The sequence below is a fragment of the Phoxinus phoxinus genome, assembly GCF_949152265.1.
Source record: "Phoxinus phoxinus genome assembly, chromosome: 14".
Taxonomy (NCBI): Eukaryota; Metazoa; Chordata; class Actinopteri; order Cypriniformes; family Leuciscidae; genus Phoxinus; species Phoxinus phoxinus.
The window spans coordinates 32,852,259-32,872,351 of record NC_136889.1 but is presented as its reverse complement, the minus strand read 5'-3'; the positions used below and the strand labels follow the sequence as shown (position 1 = coordinate 32,872,351).

The 20,093-nt window shown below is 41.0% G+C and overlaps 1 protein-coding gene across 1 annotated transcript in view; it reads right to left on the bottom strand.

The window, feature by feature from the left end:
- The window catches only part of gclc (glutamate-cysteine ligase, catalytic subunit), a 48,697-nt gene extending 29,403 nt beyond the window's left edge, over window positions 1-19,294 (bottom strand). The window contains exons 1-4 of the mRNA XM_079634698.1: window positions 18,792-19,294; window positions 15,728-15,840; window positions 9,290-9,472; window positions 7,425-7,538 (exon numbers count right to left, since the gene is read on the bottom strand). Coding sequence (XP_079490824.1) covers window positions 7,425-7,538; window positions 9,290-9,472; window positions 15,728-15,840; window positions 18,792-18,941 — 560 coding nt within the window. The 5' untranslated portion in view covers window positions 18,942-19,294. The remainder of the gene's footprint in view (window positions 1-7,424; window positions 7,539-9,289; window positions 9,473-15,727; window positions 15,841-18,791) is intronic.
- Window positions 19,295-20,093: the final 799 nt, after the last annotated feature.

Below are 20,093 nucleotides of genomic sequence, written 5' to 3'. Positions count from 1 at the left end.
TCTGGACAAATATTTAAATAAAAAATGAAGTAGGCTATAACTTCAGGGCTTCGGGTCATTTTGACCCGCGAGGGAAGCATGAGGGGTGAATATGAGCAAGCACCAGCACTTCCAGAGGCATCAGATGAGCAGCTCTCGGCTGCTGGTGTGTGGAAGATCATTGTCTGCTGAGCCGGGTTCCCATAATCCCCTGAAATGCCTCTGAGCTCGAGCTTACGCAAACAACTTCACACTGTTCTGCATCAGATGACACTTCAAACACACTCCGCTGCAATGCAAACTCACACGGTCTCTTCAGGACATGAAACCGATAGCCGTTAGTGGCCTGGGTCACATGATCTCTCACACGGCCTGTGTTTACACGGACCCTAACATTTTACATTTATTCCACAACCGCAATAAAAGAGCAACATGCAACCACGTCATTAGGAATTAATTGCCCAGATCTGATTATAATCTCATTCGGATTGGAAATTTCTTTTGTAATCCGATCAAGAGAACATGTAAACACTCGATCGGATTGAAAGCCAAAACTGAAAGGAGTGCGCACAGGGTTTACAGACATCACAGTTTACCTGTGTCCGCTGTGTTGTGTGTTTACCTGTGTCCGCTGTGCTGTGTGTTTACCTGTGTCCGCTGTGTTGTGTGTTTACCTGTGTCCGCTGTGTTGTGTGTTTACCTGTGTCCGCTGTGTTGTGTGTTTACCTGTGTCCGCTGTGTTGTGTGTTTACCTGTGTCCGCTGTGTTGTGTGTTTACCTGTGTCAGCTGTGTTGTGTGTTTACCTGTGTCCGCTGTGTTGTGTGTTTACCTGTGTCCGCTGTGTTGTGTGTTTGCCTGTGTCAGCTGTGTTGTGTGTTTACCTGTGTCCGCTGTGTTGTGTGTTTACCTGTGTCCGCTGTGTTGTGCGTTTACCTGTGTCCGCTGTGTTGTGTGTCTGTGTCCGCTGTGTTGTGTGTTTACCTGTGTCCGCTGTGTTGTGTGTTTACCTGTGTCCGCTGTGTTGTGTGTTTACCTGTGTCCGCTGTGTTGTGTGTTTACCTGTGTCCGCTGTGTTGTGTGTTTACCTGTGTCCGCTGTGTTGTGTGTTTACCTGTGTCCGCTGTGTTGTGTGTTTACCTGTGTCAGCTGTGCTGTGTGTTTACCTGTGTCCGCTGTGTTGTGTGTTTACCTGTCAGCTGTGTTGTGTGTTTACCTGTGTCAGCTGTGCTGTGTGTTTACCTGTGTCCGCTGTGTTGTGTGTTTACCTGTCAGCTGTGTTGTGTGTTTACCTGTGTCCGCTGTGTTGTGTGTTTACCTGTGTCAGCTGTGCTGTGTGTTTACCTGTGTCCGCTGTGTTGTGTGTTTACCTGTCAGCTGTGTTGTGTGTTTACCTGTGTCAGCTGTGCTGTGTGTTTACCTGTGTCCGCTGTGTTGTGTGTTTACCTGTCAGCTGTGTTGTGTGTTTACCTGTGTCCGCTGTGTTGTGTGTTTACCTGTGTCAGCTGTGCTGTGTGTTTACCTGTGTCCGCTGTGTTGTGTGTTTACCTGTCAGCTGTGTTGTGTGTTTACCTGTGTCAGCTGTGCTGTGTGTTTACCTGTGTCCGCTGTGTTGTGTGTTTACCTGTGTCAGCTGTGTTGTGTGTTTACCTGTGTCAGCTGTGTTGTGTGTTTACCTGTGTCAGCTGTGCTGTGTGTTTACCTGTGTCCGCTGTGTTGTGTGTTTACCTGTGTCAGCGGTGTTGTGTGTTTACCTGTGTCCGCTGTGTTGTGTGTTTACCTGTGTCAGCTGTGTTGTGTGTTTACCTGTGTCCGCTGTGTTGTGTGTTTACCTGTGTCAGCTGTGTTGTGTGTTTACCTGTGTCCGCTGTGTTGTGTGTTTACCTGTGTCCGCTGTGTTGTGTTTACCTGTGTCAGCTGTGTTGTGTGTTCACCTGCGTCCGCTGTGCTGTGTGTTTACCTGTGTCAGCTGTGTTGTGTGTTTACCTGTGTCCGCTGTGTTGTGTGTTTACCTGTGTCCGCTGTGTTGTGTTTACCTGTGTCAGCTGTGTTGTGTGTTCACCTGCGTCCGCTGTGCTGTGTGTTTACCTGTGTCCGCTGTGTTGTGTGTTTACCTGTGTCCGCTGTGCTGTGTGTTTACCTGTGTCAGCTGTGCTGTGTGTTTACCTGTGTCAGCTGTGTTGTGTGTTTACCTGTGTCCGCTGTGCTGTGTGTTTACCTGTGTCCGCTGTGCTGTGTGTTTACCTGTGTCAGCTGTGCTGTGTGTTTACCTGTGTCAGCTGTGTTGTGTGTTTACCTGTGTCCGCTGTGTTGTGTGTTTACCTGTGTCAGCTGTGTTGTGTGTTTACCTGTGTCCGCTGTGTTGTGTGTTTACCTGTGTCCGCTGTGTTGTGTTTACCTGTGTCCGCTGTGTTGTGTGTTTACCTGTGTCAGCTGTGTTGTGTGTTTACCTGTGTCAGCTGTGTTGTGTGTTTACCTGTGTCCGCTGTGTTGTGTGTTTACCTGTGTCCGCCGTGTTGTGTTTACCTGTGGCCGCTGTGTTGTGTGTTTACCTGTGTCCGCTGTGTTGTGTGTTTACCTGTGTCCGCTGTGTTGTGTGTTTACCTGTGTCCGCTGTGTTGTGTGTTTACCTGTGTCAGCTGTGTTGTGTGTTTACCTGTGTCAGCTGTGTTGTGTGTTTACCTGTGTCAGCTGTGTTGTGCGTTTACCTGTGTCCGCTGTGTTGTGTGTTTACCTGTGTCAGCTGTGTTGTGTGTTTACCTGTGTCCGCTGTGTTGTGTGTTTACCTGTTTCCGCTGTGTTGTGTGTTTACCTGTGTCAGCTGTGTTGTGTGTTTACCTTTGTCCGCTGTGTTGTGTGTTTACCTGTGTCCGCTGTGTTGTGTGTTTACCTGTTTCCGCTGTGTTGTGTGTTTACCTGTGTCCGCTGTGTTGTGTGTTTACTTGTGTCAGCTGTGTTGTGTGTTTACCTGTGTCCGCTGTGTTGTGTGTTTACCTGTGTCCGCTGTGTTGTGTGTTTACCTGTGTCAGCTGTGTTGTGTGTTTACCTGTGTCCGCTGTGTTGTGTGTTTACCTGTGTCAGCTGTGTTGTGTGTTTACCTGTGTCCGCTGTGTTGTGTGTTTACCTGTGTCCGCTGTGTTGTGTGTTTACCTGTGTCCGCTGTGTTGTGTGTTTACTTGTGTCAGCTGTGTTGTGTGTTTACCTGTGTCCGCTGTGTTGTGTGTTTACCTGTGTCCGCTGTGTTGTGTGTTTACCTGTGTCAGCTGTGTTGTGTGTTTACCTGTGTCCGCTGTGTTGTGTGTTTACCTGTGTCAGCTGTGTTGTGTGTTTACCTGTGTCCGCTGTGTTGTGTGTTTACCTGTGTCCGCTGTGTTGTGTGTTTACCTGTGTCCGCTGTGTTGTGTGTTTACTTGTGTCAGCTGTGTTGTGTGTTTACCTGTGTCCGCTGTGTTGTGTGTTTACCTGTGTCCGCTGTGTTGTGTGTTTACCTGTGTCAGCTGTGTTGTGTGTTTACCTGTGTCCGCTGTGTTGTGTGTTTACCTGTGTCAGCTGTGTTGTGTGTTTACCTGTGTCCGCTGTGTTGTGTGTTTACCTGTGTCCGCTGTGTTGTGTGTTTACCTGTGTCCGCTGTGTTGTGTGTTTACCTGTGTCCGCTGTGTTGTGTGTTTACTTGTGTCAGCTGTGTTGTGTGTTTACCTGTGTCCGCTGTGTTGTGTGTTTACCTGTGTCCGCTGTGTTGTGTGTTTACCTGTGTCAGCTGTGTTGTGTGTTTACCTGTGTCCGCTGTGTTGTGTGTTTACCTGTGTCAGCTGTGTTGTGTGTTTACCTGTGTCCGCTGTGTTGTGTGTTTACCTGTGTCCGCTGTGTTGTGTTTACCTGTGTCCGCTGTGTTGTGTGTTTACCTGTGTCAGCTGTGTTGTGTGTTTACCTGTGTCAGCTGTGTTGTGTGTTTACCTGTGTCCGCTGTGTTGTGTGTTTACCTGTGTCCGCCGTGTTGTGTTTACCTGTGGCCGCTGTGTTGTGTGTTTACCTGTGTCCGCTGTGTTGTGTGTTTACCTGTGTCCGCTGTGTTGTGTGTTTACCTGTGTCCGCTGTGTTGTGTGTTTACCTGTGTCAGCTGTGTTGTGTGTTTACCTGTGTCAGCTGTGTTGTGTGTTTACCTGTGTCAGCTGTGTTGTGCGTTTACCTGTGTCCGCTGTGTTGTGTGTTTACCTGTGTCAGCTGTGTTGTGTGTTTACCTGTGTCCGCTGTGTTGTGTGTTTACCTGTGTCCGCTGTGTTGTGTGTTTACCTTTGTCCGCTGTGTTGTGTGTTTACCTGTGTCCGCTGTGTTGTGTGTTTACCTGTGTCCGCTGTGTTGTGTGTTTACCTGTGTCAGCTGTGTTGTGTGTTTACCTGTTTCCGCTGTGTTGTGTGTTTACCTGTGTCAGCTGTGTTGTGTGTTTACCTTTGTCCGCTGTGTTGTGTGTTTACCTGTGTCCGCTGTGTTGTGTGTTTACCTGTTTCCGCTGTGTTGTGTGTTTACCTGTGTCCGCTGTGTTGTGTGTTTACTTGTGTCAGCTGTGTTGTGTGTTTACCTGTGTCCGCTGTGTTGTGTGTTTACCTGTGTCCGCTGTGTTGTGTGTTTACCTGTGTCAGCTGTGTTGTGCGTTTACCTGTGTCCGCTGTGTTGTGTGTTTACCTGTGTCCGCTGTGTTGTGTGTTTACCTGTGTCCGCTGTGTTGTGTGTTTACCTGTGTCAGCTGTGTTGTGTGTTTACCTGTTTCCGCTGTGTTGTGTTTACTTGTGTCCGCTGTGTTGTGTGTTTACCTGTGTCAGCTGTGTTGTGTGTTTACCTGTGTCCGCTGTGTTGTGTGTTTACCTGTGTCAGCTGTGTTGTGTGTTTACCTGTGTCCGCTGTGTTGTGTGTTTACCTGTGTCCGCCGTGTTGTGTTTACCTGTGGCCGCTGTGTTGTGTGTTTACCTGTGTCCGCTGTGTTGTGTGTTTACCTGTGTCCGCTGTGTTGTGTGTTTACCTGTGTCCGCTGTGTTGTGTGTTTACCTGTGTCAGCTGTGTTGTGTGTTTACCTGTGTCAGCTGTGTTGTGTGTTTACCTGTGTCAGCTGTGTTGTGCGTTTACCTGTGTCCGCTGTGTTGTGTGTTTACCTGTGTCAGCTGTGTTGTGTGTTTACCTGTGTCCGCTGTGTTGTGTGTTTACCTGTGTCCGCTGTGTTGTGTGTTTACCTTTGTCCGCTGTGTTGTGTGTTTACCTGTGTCCGCTGTGTTGTGTGTTTACCTGTGTCCGCTGTGTTGTGTGTTTACCTGTGTCAGCTGTGTTGTGTGTTTACCTGTTTCCGCTGTGTTGTGTGTTTACCTGTGTCAGCTGTGTTGTGTGTTTACCTTTGTCCGCTGTGTTGTGTGTTTACCTGTGTCCGCTGTGTTGTGTGTTTACCTGTTTCCGCTGTGTTGTGTGTTTACCTGTGTCCGCTGTGTTGTGTGTTTACTTGTGTCAGCTGTGTTGTGTGTTTACCTGTGTCCGCTGTGTTGTGTGTTTACCTGTGTCCGCTGTGTTGTGTGTTTACCTGTGTCAGCTGTGTTGTGCGTTTACCTGTGTCCGCTGTGTTGTGTGTTTACCTGTGTCCGCTGTGTTGTGTGTTTACCTGTGTCCGCTGTGTTGTGTGTTTACCTGTGTCAGCTGTGTTGTGTGTTTACCTGTTTCCGCTGTGTTGTGTTTACTTGTGTCCGCTGTGTTGTGTGTTTACCTGTGTCAGCTGTGTTGTGTGTTTACCTGTGTCCGCTGTGTTGTGTGTTTACCTGTGTCAGCTGTGTTGTGTGTTTACCTGTGTCCGCTGTGTTGTGTGTTTACCTGTGTCCGCTGTGTTGTGTTTACCTGTGTCCGCTGTGTTGTGTGTTTACCTGTGTCAGCTGTGTTGTGTGTTTACCTGTGTCAGCTGTGTTGTGTGTTTACCTGTGTCCGCTGTGTTGTGTGTTTACCTGTGTCCGCCGTGTTGTGTTTACCTGTGGCCGCTGTGTTGTGTGTTTACCTGTGTCCGCTGTGTTGTGTGTTTACCTGTGTCCGCTGTGTTGTGTGTTTACCTGTGTCCGCTGTGTTGTGTGTTTACCTGTGTCAGCTGTGTTGTGTGTTTACCTGTGTCAGCTGTGTTGTGTGTTTACCTGTGTCAGCTGTGTTGTGCGTTTACCTGTGTCCGCTGTGTTGTGTGTTTACCTGTGTCAGCTGTGTTGTGTGTTTACCTGTGTCCGCTGTGTTGTGTGTTTACCTGTGTCCGCTGTGTTGTGTGTTTACCTTTGTCCGCTGTGTTGTGTGTTTACCTGTGTCAGCTGTGTTGTGTGTTTACCTGTGTCCGCTGTGTTGTGTGTTTACCTGTGTCAGCTGTGTTGTGTGTTTACCTGTTTCCGCTGTGTTGTGTGTTTACCTGTGTCAGCTGTGTTGTGTGTTTACCTTTGTCCGCTGTGTTGTGTGTTTACCTGTGTCCGCTGTGTTGTGTGTTTACCTGTTTCCGCTGTGTTGTGTGTTTACCTGTGTCCGCTGTGTTGTGTGTTTACTTGTGTCAGCTGTGTTGTGTGTTTACCTGTGTCCGCTGTGTTGTGTGTTTACCTGTGTCCGCTGTGTTGTGTGTTTACCTGTGTCAGCTGTGTTGTGCGTTTACCTGTGTCCGCTGTGTTGTGTGTTTACCTGTGTCCGCTGTGTTGTGTGTTTACCTGTGTCCGCTGTGTTGTGTGTTTACCTGTGTCAGCTGTGTTGTGTGTTTACCTGTTTCCGCTGTGTTGTGTTTACTTGTGTCCGCTGTGTTGTGTGTTTACCTGTGTCAGCTGTGTTGTGTGTTTACCTGTTTCCGCTGTGTTGCACCAAAGTGACTGAAGGATTGCCGTAACGCAGTATCTCTGGTCGTATGATGTGTATGACGTCATTGACATTTTAAAGCAAATAAGTGACTCTAAAAAAAATCTAACCCCCAGCAATGTGTAATTTCTTTGCATCTCCTATTGAATACAACATTCAAATTACTAAACAACAAACTATATCCTGAGCAAAGTGGATTTTGAGGGGTATAGCTCCATAGACCTCCATTCGTCCTGTGAGCGCCCTCATGTGGAGCCAGAGTGGAGTTTACTGGGAGTGGCAGTTCTCCCCTTATTAGACATTCTCTGACTATGTACACAACGCAGGAACCCTAGATCGCGCAGTAGGGGTTTTCATTCATGTTAGCGACACCTTGTGTCCCCGATCTGTGACAGTAGGCGCGGCGCATCAATTATGCAGAACACATGGAAAATATAATGATATTCGAAAAGCTATTTTATTCCCTAGTACTTAAGACCAACCCATTTTAGATTTGCGTCGAGATCCGCCCACAAAGTTACTTGCCTTTGGTGTTTGATACTTGCGTCTCAGACCGTTAAAATAGGGCCCGATAGCTGTTAGTGGCCGGGGTCACATGATCTCTCACCTGAATCTGGGGTGTGTGTTGATGGCCTCGTCGGGGAAGAACAGAGATTTCGACACTCCTCTTTCAACAGGTGTGGGTTTGTGTTCTGGCAGTGTGAAGTCAGGGCAGCCTAACCTACAAAACACACACACACAATATATAGCCAACACATTTGCATCGTACATTGCCACTCTACACGTGATTTCATAGCATGGAAAGGCAAATATAAGCCCGCATCTTTTATCAGGGTTAATAAAGCCTGTGGGGTCAAAGGTCGAATGTTATCTGCACAGACGAGGCACACCCAACTCACTCAAACAGATTTCAGCTTGAAAGCAAATAGTTCACTTTTATTATTTTGTCACACAAGCCATAGGCCACACACACTGCTGTTCAAAAGTGTGGGATCGGCCAGATTTTTTATCTTTTTAAAAGAAGTCTCTTCTGTATTTATTTGATTAAAAATACAACAAAAAAAATCTTCTATTTCCTATGTGAATAACAGTAAAGTGTAATTTATTCCTGTGATCAAAGCTGAATTTTCAGCATCATTACTCCAGTCTTGAGTGTCACATGACCCTTCAGAAATCAGTATAATATGATGATTTAGTGCTCAAGAAACATTTATGATTATTATTTTTATCAATGTTGATGAATAGAAAGTTCAAAAGAACAGTATTTTTCTGAAATAGAAAGCTTTTGTAACATTATACACTACTGTTCGAACGTTTTAAAATAAATTACTCATATTCTTCAGAAAGGATGCATTAAATTTATCAAAAGTGACTGTTAATACATTTATAATGTTACAAAAGATTATATTTCAAATAAATGCTGTTCATTTGAACTTCCTATTCTATAGCAGCAAATCCTCATATTATACTGATTTCTGAAGGATCATGTGACACTGATCACAAAAAAAAGTTATTTTTAATTGTAATAATATTTCACAACTACTGTCTGTTTTGTTTTTTAAATAAAATAAATGCAGACTTGGTGAGCAGAAGATACTCTTTCAGAAACATAAAAAAAAAAAAAAAAAAAACGGTAATCCTTTGAACAGCAGTGTGTATGTATATGTATGTACCGTATATATATATCAATAATCTCCTTATAATTGGAACAATATGTGGCAGGGCCTTTACTCTGACTCAATAAAACACAGTCATTGATATGAGAACTGATGCAGCCCAAATACTCGTGTTGTTAACCCTCTAGAGTCTAAGGTGTTTTTGGGGTCCTTGAGATGTTTTGACATGACCTGATATTTGTATTTTTTTCAGTTGCTTATAAACATATAAATGGCAAAGGTGTAATCACACTCTATTTAGCACGAACATGGCTATCATAATATGTGAGCAACATGTATGTACATGTTTGCATTTTTGAGAGAATATTATTTATGCGTGGTTATTCAAAAAACTCAAACTTAAATGTTCTGATATAAGACCACAAACGACCAACTTCACATATTCCCACAATACTTTTGACTAATGGATCTTGTCGGCTAAAGTGTTTACTTCAAAATGATCTGAAAATCATCCGGGCTAATCGTTCACATTAAACAATAGATTGATTTAAATTTTGTAAGACACTTTTTGTTTGGAAAGGCAATATGCAGGTGGGCGTGAATGATCTATCAGCGGACCGGTCCTGCTCTCAAACACTCCGGTGTGTATCGGCGAAGAGCGACATTGATGTGCATTTACAACATGTTTTTGAAGCGCTGATCATTGTAGCCAATCACAGACATATCCGATTGAGCATGTGAACACAACGGCCAATCAGAGGTGTTCATGATTCCACTCATCATCGCTCAGTTTAAAACTTTTAGTGCCACCTTGGTACCGAAGTCAGCTCTTCTGAGAACCGCAGCGGTCTGGTACCTGGGGAAGGCGGTGACGGTGAGCAGCGTCTGGTGGAGGTCGAGCACAGACGACGCCTCTCTCCTCCGCTTGCCCATGTTGTCCTCGACGGTGTTGAACTCCGACATCAAGCCGCCGTACGGCTGTCCCGGCGTGCCTTCGATCATGTAGCTCCCGTACTCCGGCCTCCACAGCGTCGGGTGGCTGAACACACACACACACACACACACACACACACCAAGATCAATATTCTCTCTCTTTATGAAAAGGAACTTGAATTACTAGCAGAAGCACTTCATTTAATCCATTTTGCATTAGTAGATAAATGAGCACTAGTGTATCAGTGACTTACTTTACATTCTTGCTCTAGTAATGTAAACTAATGGACAACACAACAGACAACGGCCAATAATGATGTAACGAGAGCCTGTGGCCAATGGGCATTGAGGCTGATAAAACTACAATAAAGCAGTCGAAATACAGACTGAAGAAACGCAGACATATGGAAAATCACTCAAATATCTGAACCGATATCATACATTACGCAATGATTAAAGTTTGGAAATTAAAAATTCTGACATTTCCACACAAAACAATTCTGGACTCCATTTTAATGGCTAAATTAAATGTCTAACTGATTTTAAAAAATCAAAAAGTATGTCTAAACAATGAATGAAACTCACATAATTTAACAACTATCTATTAGTTCTGTTTTATAAGTGTTCAAATGTTTTCCATTTAAAATTTTATGGAATCCATTTTAATGGTTTGATTAATTTTTAATAATCAAAAAGAATCAATTGATTTTATTAAACTAACTTAATAAATTACTTTTTTTTTTTCCCCTGGATTTATAATTTAGCCAAATGCAAATTCATTATCAAAAAACGGTGGTAATCAATGGAATAAGTAAGGAATAATTGACTCCAGGCCGTTGAATTATTATAAAAATAATGCACACCCGAGGTGGTAATGCGGTCACGACGCGAAGCGGAGTGGCCGTTACTCCTCGGGTGTGCATTATTTTTATAATAATTCAACGGCCTGGAGTCAATTATTCCGCTTATACTACAGTTACCACACCTCGAAATATTGTTCAGATGATGTATTTAAAGACGTTTGTAAAGTTTTTGTCATTAAAACGCTCTTGTATGTAGGACTAATTCCTTGCGCATCTAAACCCATGCTCCGTTGCTAATTCCAAAACGTCATTTTAGAGTTAGTAACGGAGGTTTGAGCCACTGATAGCAGAGTAATGCTGGACACACTTAACCACTAGAAACTAGGGCTGGGCGATATGGCCCAAAAAAAATATCACGATATTTTTTTTATATCAGTCGATATCGATAATTATCGATAAATGTCAAATCTTTATTTATTTCAAGTTTAAAGACAGATTTTTACTCCTAAGTGAAAGCTGTAGAAACCAGAGCGTTGTGTTTTTAAACTAGGCTACTCTTTATTGTCAGAACATATCATGACAAACTCTTGCCAAACAAGTGAACATTTCACAAATCCGAGGTAGAACATTCAAACATTTGTCATTTTTCCTTAACAAAATAAATATCTTTATTTCAGTAGTATTAGCTTGAGTTAGGATGCAGATTTAACTATATACAATTTATGTTCATTAACAAAAACAGTAACATCTTATTCTTTAGTTTTATTTAAATTAACCATTGGTCATCCAGCATCATGCATTTAGATCATGATAACCACAGATAAAATGTAACTTTATGGTTTCTATGGTATTTATGAAAACCAGTAGCCTAAATACATTATTAAAAACTGTAATTATATTCCATTAGTCCTTTAATATATTGTCTACATTAATAATATTATACAATTCAATATATATATACGCACGCACATTTCATGGTGCAGTTAGCAGCTAATATTATTACTAGGCTAACGTTACAGTAACGTTAAATCCGTGGTGAATGATGGGAATGTGTAGACGGAAAAGCTTTGACTGTATCGTTGCTCACAGTGTTTCTCCTGTTCGTCAGCGCGCTTCATCTGCCTTTAAACTAGTTTAAATCACTGAGACATTTGTGTTCCTCGCTGAATTTAAGCGCTTCTCACTGGATCTCGAGACCGAGAGCGATCAGAGTAAACGCGTTTGCTCTAGTGAGCTCGCGCTGCGCTGCCGTTTGGACTTTGAGCCGAGCGGATAAACGGTCCGTGTGGCGCGCGCGGTTCAAATGAGATTCGTTCCGCTTTTGGCGCAAAAACATTATCGAACATTTATCGAACTCTTGATATCGTTTTATCGAGAAAAATTATATCGCGATAATTATCGTTATCGTTTTATCGCCCAGCCCTACTAGAAACATTCTCTGACTGTGAATGCAGCAGATTTTAAACACCGCTGTGAACCGACTGAACGCGCTGAAAACGCGTGCATGATTAGTCATGACTCATAAGTATCAAATTACATTCATAACCGGCCTTAGAGAGAAGCATGTGCGACAATATTATTATTTATTTATTAATTCAATTCGTTTTAATTAATTCGTTCATTAATTTTTTCTAGTGACAGTAGACTAGAAGACTAATAAATGAAACACAAAGCCCTTTTAACAAGTATAGGTCTATCAATTTTATTTATTTGTTATATTATCTTCAATAATTACGAAAACCCGTGCAACAGGACTATCAATTTATTTAAATATTCAGTTTAATTTTTTATTGATTATATAGGACATTGAAAATTGCAGATCAAGCGCATGGGCTGCAGTTTCTCTTGTTATGAATTGTATCCTATTGTCCGTTATTACAGTTAACTATACGCGAAGTGATATGGAACTGTAATGAGGTCAAGACCTGCCTGGAACTACTTTAGCCGTGCGGTTCCCTGAATATAATTGCACACCTCAGAACGTTCGTCAACCAATCAGATTCAAGCATTCAACGGCCCTGTAGTATAAAACAATTTAATAAACCTTTCAAAATGTAATCAAAAGGAAATATAACAATTCCTTTTATTTGTTGGCAGACAACATGTCTAGTTACACCAAACTTTTCTTATGACGGGTTGCGGTGAAGAGTTTCTGTGTGTAAATATGTGTGTTATTTAGTCTTTTTGAGCTTTAATACAATAGTCCATATCATGATTTGAATAATTATACAACCCTAAGTTTGATTTATTCATCCAGGATTTGCAGAATTCTACAGTAAATTTTATTTTTACGACTGGATTCCACGATTGCATCCGTGTTTTTCCACATCAGTGTCCGGCGAATGCAAGCGTGTTGACCGGGACCATCGATGTGAGGTGTAAAGTGCTGTGACACTCTTCAGTGTGTGTGTGCAGTAGAGCGGCAGTGATGAGGAATGCCACGCTCTCGTTTCCCAGTGTGTGTGGATATATTCCCCGGAGATCATAAAACCCACATTCCTCACTCCTATACAACTGATCACACTTCTAATAATGCTCATCCGGTCCAAACTAACTTCTGATGAGCCGTCATTTTAAAAAAAAGATAGATTTAAGTGTCCCTATTATGAATTTTTTTATATTTCCTCTCATGTAGTGTAATAGAGCGGTTTGTAATTCCAGTCTCACTTATCTTTATAGGTTTGTAACTAATTTGCATAATGCCCATCTGTGGTCTTGATTGGCTGATCAGCTTCTCTTAGCTCCGCCCTCAAACACTGTAGTGTATCTGAGACTGGAAGACTTCGGTTCGTGTTGTTCGTGTGGAGAAGACGCTGTTTTCTGAGATTGATACGGTAAAACCCACGCCATCGTTACTGTTCGTATCACTGTGATCAAGAGCTGAGATTCAGATATGGTAATGAGCGTTTGCTTTCTGACCAATCACAGCAGAGCAGCTCTCAGAGAGGCGGAGCTTAGAGAGACTGAATCTTCGAATGAAGCGTTTCAGAGACTGAGAGGAAAGAGCTGACGCTGCAGTGGAGATTATGAGGACATAAAACTGTTTTTTGACCTTGGATGTGTTTAAACCTGTTGTAGGAGACGCCAGAACAACATTATGAACCTTTAAAATAGCATAATTGGGGCAAGTCTAATTAAAGGGAGAGGAACAAGGAACACAAAACACACTATCGATCTTGTTGACGTATTAAACTCTTGCATAAAAGAGGGATGGGCTTCAAAGCTTTACAGTTAAAGTGTACAAAAGGAGCTAATAAATCAACAATGGGGACACACACCTTTTATCCCAGCTGTTTAAACACAGTCGCCGCTAAACCTGATATTTTTGAAGTCATGATTGTGAGGAGTATGTACACAAAAGGGATGCACAATATATCGGCCACCATATCGGTATCAACTAGGGCTGGACAAAAAAATATATTTTTCGATTAATCGATTTTTAAAATGTGATCGATTCAAAATCAATTCTCAAAGGCCAAAAATCTATTTTTTTCCATATTTATTTATACCTATCACCCAAAAGCCAGTATTAGTTTTCCTACAGTCTTCGTAGGCTTGCAGTCTCCATGTTACTGATAATGCTGTGAGATTTAATGTTAGTTTTCTCTTAAACATAAAATAACCTGATCCTGATTGGTCAAGGCATGCGACTGATCTGACTCGTCTAAGTTTCAGCATTAATTTTTTCATCTTGCATCAAAATCCTGGCTATGCATTTGAAGTTGGGTTTAATGTACCCAAGAGTACCTAAAATAAAAAAAGTTTAATATACAGGTTTGTGGCTCTATTTCTTTTTATTAATTAACCACACGTAAACTTATGTTCACCGTTTAAAAATAAATAAATATAGGATTTGTATTAAATCTATATTCATTGAGTCAAATCGGGAATCGAAATCGAATTTAGAATCGAAATTGAATCGAGATCGAATTGAATTCAGAGCTTGCGAAATATCTGAATCGATACCCAGCCCTAGTATCAACCGATAATATATGATAATTTTTAATGTTATCGGCCCGAAAAGAAGATTTGGCCGATATATTAAAGCCAATAAATAATTATTTCCTTCAGCTGAGACTCTTCGGATGCGCACTGTTCAACATGATGGGTTTGAATTGCTTGGAATATGCTTGGAATCACTTTAAAAAAGGGAAATACAAGCGCTAGTCTGTCATATCGGCCACATAACACTATAATGAGAACATATTATTGTGTGTTTGGGACATGGCTTTTAATGATGAGGCTTTTGTTTTTGTAATCAGGCTCTCAAAATATTTTGGGTTTAGATTTATCGGCCGATATATCGGTTATATCGGCTTCCAAATATAAAGAGTTATCGGTATGAAAATTTTTAGAGGTCGACCGATTCATCGGTTTTGCCGATTAATCGGCACCGATTGTTGACTGGTGGAACTATCGTTATCGGCAAAAAATATATACCGATAGTTTTTCCTGGTTGCGTCCATTGCTGGAGCGGCTGAGAAGCGCGCGCTGTCATTCATTACACAGTGTCAGAGCTGAGAAGGGTCTGCTGGCATGATGCAGTACAAGAGCGGCCTCTAGAGGTGTAATAAAAACTCGTGCCTCGTGTTGTTTATTTCGACACGTGATTCTGCGTGCTGCACTGAGAGCACATGCTGCGTGGAGAGCGCTGACATCAGATGCGCGTTTAAAGCACCGACAGCTCAAATGTATGTATACAGTACATTTTGTCATATTATAAAGTGATTAATTTGTTGACTAAATGCTACATTAGTAGAGAAAGAACAGCACAACAGTATTTGTTTGCCTTCGAGGCTGAGAGGACGCTAACATTAGTAGTAGGCTACCTCAAGCGGTTAAAACACTGACAAACATAAACGTAAGTCCGACCCGAATGTTTAATGTCACAATTGTTACCTCTATTTGCATTAGTTCATATCCAGCTGGTCACTTTTATGCATTAAATATGCAGAGAAGTTGCATATTTAAAGCTAGAGACGTAAGCAAACTGATATGTTCATACAGCCGACAGAAACATTACGAATCAGAAAAGCATTCGATTTCGGGTTTTTTTTTTATCTTCACATTTTAATACAAATTTTGTTACTTTTTTATTAATTAAGTTGGCTTGAAAAGAACAGTTAAATAGTTACATTTTGAATGTAACTGGTTTTATTTGTTATTTAGAGTATTACTTTTTGTTTCAGTTTGAATTAATGTCTTTTATTGACTTAAATATTTATTCACATTTATATATTTATTTCATTTAGCATGTTTTCATGGTTCAATACAGTTTTTTATTTATTTTTATAATAAAGTTCAGCACTGTTTTACTTGGAGTGTTATGTTTGTTTTTATCCAGTATCAATTTTAAAAACTATCGGTTCATTAATCGGTTATCGGCAAGTATGGCCCAACCTAGCTATCGTTATCGGTAAAATCCACTATCGGTCGACCTCTAAAAATTTTTGTATCGGTGCATCCCTAAAAATATTATTCTAAGTGGAAAACTTGTTTTTGGGGTCATCATCACACCAACATGTTCAGAATATTTGTGTGACACATCAGGTACTCACTTGGGGTTGATCTTTTCCCCCTTTTCCTGGAGGATTTCCAAAACCTCCTTCCCGTTCAGAACCAGACGCGCTTTCTCATGTTTGTCGTCCATCTCCACCAGCATGTACTCGACCTGCGGGACGGTCACACTTCTGATCACACGGCTCATCACATTAACATCACTACTGTAGCACAAATACCAGGGCTGTAAACGATTAATCGCGATTAATCGAATCCAAAATAAAAGTTTGTGTTTACATAATATATGTGTGTATTGTGTATAATTATTGTGTATACATAAATACACACACATGCATGTATATATTTAAGAAAAATTTGTTATTTATATATAAAATAGTTCTATTTATATATAATATAAAATCAAATATAAATATATATGCAGTATATAAATGCAAATATTTCTCAACATGCATGTGTGTGTATTTATATATACAAAATAATTTTACACAATACACACACATATATTATGTAAACACAAACTTTTATTTTGGATTCGATTAATCGCGATTAATCGTTTACAACCCGAACAAATACTGACCGCAAGTAAACAGTTCCTGCTTTGGCTGAGGCTTTATATGCACATTATGAGCAGTGTTGGGGAAAGTTACTTTTAAAAGTAATGCATTACAATATTGCGTTACTCCCTTAAAAGTAACTAATTGCATTACTTGGTTACTTTTTTAGAAAAGTAATGCGTTACGTTACTTTTGCGTTACTTTTTGCCCACCTGGGCTGGGCTTGTTTTTTTATAACACAAAAGTTCTTTTTTTGGGCAAATGTAAAGACCCTTTCAAAGCAAAAGTGAAATAATAATCCTCAGACTGAAGGAAATGTGTACAGTAGAGGAACGCACACAAGCAAACCTTTCTATCTTTCTATAGTCATTTTTGCTTATTCAACTGAATCATCGAAGGTCAGAAGCAAGTACATTGGTCAATAAAGTGAGATGAAATGCATAAAAATGTATATTTTATTTAAAATATTTAGTTATTGGAGGTTTGCATAGTATTCTGATTCTGCATTTCACTGATTTTATTTATTTTGAGGAATATTGAAGAATTTTTTGTGCAAGTGAGATGAGTAAATGCTCATATTTAGTGTAGAACTACAATAAACATCATGTTCAATAACACACACACACAAACACACACACACACACACACACACACACACACACACACACACACACACACACACACACACACACACACACACACACACACACACACACACACACACACACACACACACACACACACACACACACACACACACACACACACACACACACACACACATCTGCACTTTGATTTGTCTCAACATGAGGACAGGAGAGCTGTCAGTCAATAAATGGGAAAACAAAGTAAGTTGCGTTACTTATTTTAAAAAGTAACTCAGATATTTTGTCGTAAATTTTAAAAGTAATGCGTTACTTTACTAGTTACTTGAAGAAGTAATCTGATTACATAACTCAAGTTACTTGTAATGCATTTCCCCAACACGGATTATTAGTGAGCGCATTTGCCTTGCAAACCCAACCAACAATGACAAAGCACAGTGCTTTTCTTCTTATCACATTCATTATGGAAGTATAAACGCATTCCGGGTCGGATGCCATTCCATGCTTTTTGCCTTTTAAATCCACTAACGCCGAACAAAGGCTTCATCTAAACCAACAACATTCCTGCAGGTTTACGGTAAACCCACTGACGTCTTCTGGCTGGTCAAACGTGATGAAATGAAAAGCCATTTCAATAGGAGGTTCAGGAATCGACATTAGCGTGTTGATCCTACATGAACTGCGGGTTTGCACATGCAAACACGTTTAGGCGCCAAATGTTTAGTTTAGTGCTCTTTAAAGAGCGGTGCACAGCTCACCGAGAGATGACTAACTGCACAGCCATCCAGCCAAACCAAACGGGGTTTTGCAATCAAAATCTATACACTAAAATCCCTTTCAAGGGCAGATCTCCACACGCCTGGACTGCTCTACACATACAGCGCTCGATATACCCGAGGAAAGCTGGAATAATAACCGAAACTATGAAATATGCTAACAAAAATGGGAGAATATGAATATGAAAAGATGTTGTATTTGAGCTTCTTTAAAGTAGCCACATTTTACACACTCTTAAAGTGGTTTAAAGTCCCCCTGTGGTGAAAATTCAGCTTTTAATGTTGTTTATATGTCTTTTAAAACGCTTTAAGACAAACCATGTGTAAATTAATTCATAAGTCGACAGTATTTTCTGCTTAAAACTGCAGTGAACCAAAGAGTCTCAAAAACACGGTTTGAAATCGCTGGTGTTTCTGACGTCACACACTACCTTGTAACCAATCAGATCAACCTGTGATCGTCAATGAGTGAGTGATTGGAGGCGGGGCTCATTTGCATATTCATAGAACCGCGAGTACTAAACGAGGCGAGGGTGTTGAGCTACAATCAAGCCATTTTAAGGCATTAAAAATGTGAGTAAAAGATGAGTTTTAAAGGATACAATTATTGACTACCAGGGGACATCACTGAGGAGGTCAAAGGTCAGCTGGACACTTGTTGTACCGGATGGTTTGGGGTAATTAACCCCTTAACTCACCCTTATGCAACCCATACCAGCAAACCGGTCTCTGACATTACCATATCCAGCTCAATAACAGCAAATGTCTGTGTAATACAATAACATCAACACAATAAGCACATTTGTTGCATTGTGTAATTAAAATAAAATTGTGTATTTTACAGCAATGCAACAAATGTGCTTATTGTGTTGATGTTGCATTACAAAAACTGTTATTTGCCTTATATAAAGTCTGAACTTTCAATTTATCTACAAAAACCAAGTGCAAGATTGTAAGCATTAGCATTAATGTTGTTTGTTTTAAAGATCGAGTTAATTGTGTGAAATTAAAGTGCATTAACAGCAAACACACCGTGAGCTGGAGGTGCACCTGCTCACAGCAGCATCACCCATTGCATCATTTAATGCAACGCCACCACGTGTTTCCCATACATATGCATCACAATATCTGCAGTCCGAGAGTGTGGAGAAGCGCGTGCATGCTCACCTCGTCGCCCCACTTCAGCACATCCTTCTGGCGCTCCTTCACCTTGTTGTAGATGTTGAGGAACTGGAGGATGCCGTGCTTTCTAACGTGGTCAGCATGTTTCTTGGTCTCTTCCCAGTTGAGCGGTGAGCCTTGTGACAGCAAGCCCATGTCACAAACCTAACTTACGATTATTATTATTATTATTATTACAGACTTCAACTGCAACTTCTTCTCCTCCGCCGCTGACGCGTCACGCGCTTCGCGATATCGATAGACGATAATGTATAGTGCGAGCGAGCGCGCGCGCGCGTTAGGCCCTTCAACGGCTCGTTTTTAAGTAGGAAAAGATTCGCGTTTGTTTCCCAGCGCTTTCTCACGGGAAGGCTCCACTATAACTCGCGTTACGCGCGGATCAAGCGGCCTCGAGCTGCGAGCTGTGGATATTTGATCGGAGTGCGCGAGTTATGTCAGTCCTGTCCTCGCGCGCACACACTTTGCTTGCACTGAAAACACGTGACCGTGTCGTTGCCTGCGCGTCATCATATTATGACTCAGCAATTCCCTCTTCCTCTTTGTTGTGCGCGGATGATGATGATGATGATGGCGTGGTCAAGGTAACAACACGCGCATCGGTTTGAATGTGCTTTTGTAATCATGACAATGCAAAAAAATATTGTATTTGTGTGGAAACTATTGTTTGATTGCTTGTATTTTTGAATATGTTGGCTGTGAATTATTTGGGTTATGCGAGCAACACCAAGGTCAGCAAACACGGAACGGGGGTTTAGGTTTTAATTTTACAACCGTGTGTGTGTGTGTGTGTGTTTGTGTGTGTGTGTTTAATAACCATTAATAACTTACACAAAACGTTCTCAATGTTTTTTTTGTAACCATTATACAGAATGTTCGCAAATGGTTATTTTGTTTGTTTGTTTGTTTATTTATTTATAACCTTTAATTATTTACACAGAACATTCCCTAATGGTTATTTACTATTTATTTATTTATTTATTGATTGATTGATTTATAATCATTAATTATTTACACTGGACGTGCCCAAATGGTTATTTTCTTTCTTTCTTTCTTTCTTTCTTTCTTTCTTTCTTTCTTTCTTTCTTTCTTTCTTTCTTTCTTTCTTTCTTTCTTTCTTTCTTTCTTTCTTTCACAGTGACAGAACATTCCCTAATGGTTATTTAATTTTTTATAATAACCATTAATTAATAACTAACACAGAATGTTCCCTAATTATTTTTTTTTTCTATTATTATTACTATTTTATAACCATTACAGAATATTTGTAACTAATGGTTATTTTTAGGT